The sequence below is a fragment of the Moschus berezovskii genome, chromosome 8, assembly GCF_049115385.1.
Source record: "Moschus berezovskii isolate FMDL1 chromosome 8, NW_MosBer_1.0, whole genome shotgun sequence".
NCBI classification, from domain to species: domain Eukaryota; kingdom Metazoa; phylum Chordata; class Mammalia; order Artiodactyla; family Moschidae; genus Moschus; species Moschus berezovskii.
The window spans coordinates 99,595,615-99,597,439 of NC_142467.1; the positions used below are offsets into that span (position 1 = coordinate 99,595,615).

Here is a 1,825-nt window from a genome sequence, read left to right on the forward strand (position 1 = left end):
CAGGAATGCCAGACTCCATTTTATAGGATTCTATTTTCATTTTATGGTCATAAAACGGATACTTAATACAAGAAATTAGGACAAGATATAAGACAAAAACAGGATTTCACTTTTGAGTGAACAAAGTTTCAATTCTTAGACAAAATGGCACACTTCATAAATATTAAAACTTGAGTGAAAGGCATGGTCAGTATTTCTAACATGTGGAGGATGCCAGTTTGCTAATTCCTGCTGTTCTTGTCTCTTCCTTCATAGATATATCGGCTACATGGAAGCAGGAAACAGAACAGGAGTTTCAGAGTTTATCCTCCTTGGGTTCTCTGAGGACCCAGAACTGCAGCCCCTAATATTTGGGCTGTTCCTGTCCATGTACTTGGTCACTGTGCTTGGCAACCTGCTCATCATCTTGGCCATCATTTTCAACTCCCACCTCCACACCCCCATGTACTTCTTCCTCTCAAACCTGTCCCTGGTTGACATCTGTTTCAGCACCAGCATAGTCCCCAAGATGCTCCTGAGCATCCACACAGGGAACAAAACCATCTCCTACATGGACTGCCTCACTCAGGTGTATTTTTCCATGCTTTTTCCTATCCTGGACACTCTGCTCCTGACTGCCATGGCCTATGACCGGTTTGTGGCCATCTGTCACCCCCTGCACTACATGGTCATCATGAACCCACACCTCTGTGGTTGGCTGGTTTTCATTACCTGGCTCGTTGGTGTCCTGACATCCCTCCTTCACATTTGTCTGATGAAGCACCTGACCTTCCGTAGAGATCTTGAAATTCCACATTTCTTCTGTGAACTGACACATATTCTTGAATTGGCCAGCTCTGATACCTTCCTGAACTGGACGCTGATATATTTTTTGACTGGTGTGCTGGGTGTTTTCCCCCTCGTTGGGATTCTTTTCTCCTACTCACGAATTGCTTCATCCATAAGGAAGATGTCCTCATCTGGGGGAAAGCAAAAAGCATTTTCCACCTGTGGGTCTCACCTCTCAGTCGTTTCTTTATTTTATGGGACAGGTGTGGGGGTCCATTTCACTTCTGCAGTGACTCACTCCCCCCAGAAAGTCTCAGTGGCCTCTGTGATGTACAGCGTGGTGACCCCCATGTTGAACCCCTTCATCTACAGCCTGAGGAACAAGGATGTGAAAGGAGCCCTCAGAAGGCTCCTCAACAGAACAACCTCCTGTTTGTGAAAATTCCAATGGCTTCAGGACTAAGAGGTTTTGTGGGTTGTTATTGTTCAGTCGTTAAGTCCTACCGACTCTTTGCGACCTCGTGAACTGCAGCATATCAGGCTTCCCTGCCCTTCACTATCTCCCAGAGTTTGCTCAAACTCATGTCCATTGAGTCAGTGATGACATTTTTACTCTTGGAACTTCCCTGGTGGGCCAGGGTTAGGAATCCACCTCCCAATGCAGGGGACATGGGTTTAACTCCTGGCCCAGGAACTAAGATCCCACATGCCATGAGGCAACTAAGCCCATGCATCATAACTACTTTCAAGACCAGATGCTCCAAAACAAAAGAAGCCTGAGCACTGCAGCGAGAGAGTAGCCTCCACTTACTGCAACTAGAGAAAAGCTCACATGCAGCAAAACAGACCCAGCAGAACCAACAAAAAAGGAAAGAAGTACTCTTGCATGTCTCAAATCTTCTTGTTTTTTCACCCTATCCTGTAAGATCTGTGATTTTTTTTTTTTCCTCTCCTAGCTTTTATTTTGTTTTATTTTTTTGGCTGTGTCTCATGGCTTGCAGGATCTTAGTTCCCTGACCAGAGACTGAACTTGAGCCTTGGCAGTGAAAGTGATGAG

The 1,825-nt window shown here is 45.5% G+C and overlaps 1 protein-coding gene across 1 annotated transcript; it reads left to right on the forward strand.

Moving 5' to 3' along the window:
* The first annotated feature begins 228 nt into the window (after positions 1-228).
* LOC129558302 (olfactory receptor 7D2) lies at positions 229-1,207 on the forward strand. Its single transcript, XM_055429342.2, has one exon. It carries the CDS (start codon positions 269-271, stop codon positions 1,205-1,207), a length of 939 nt encoding a protein of 312 aa, XP_055285317.2. The 5' UTR covers positions 229-268.
* The last annotated feature ends 618 nt before the right edge of the window (positions 1,208-1,825 follow it).

What these genes read in the sequence shown, in the direction of transcription:
- LOC129558302 (XM_055429342.2), top strand. Translation starts at nt 269, where the DNA reads ATGGAAGCAGGAAACAGAACAGGAGTTTCAGAGTTTATCCTCCTTGGG.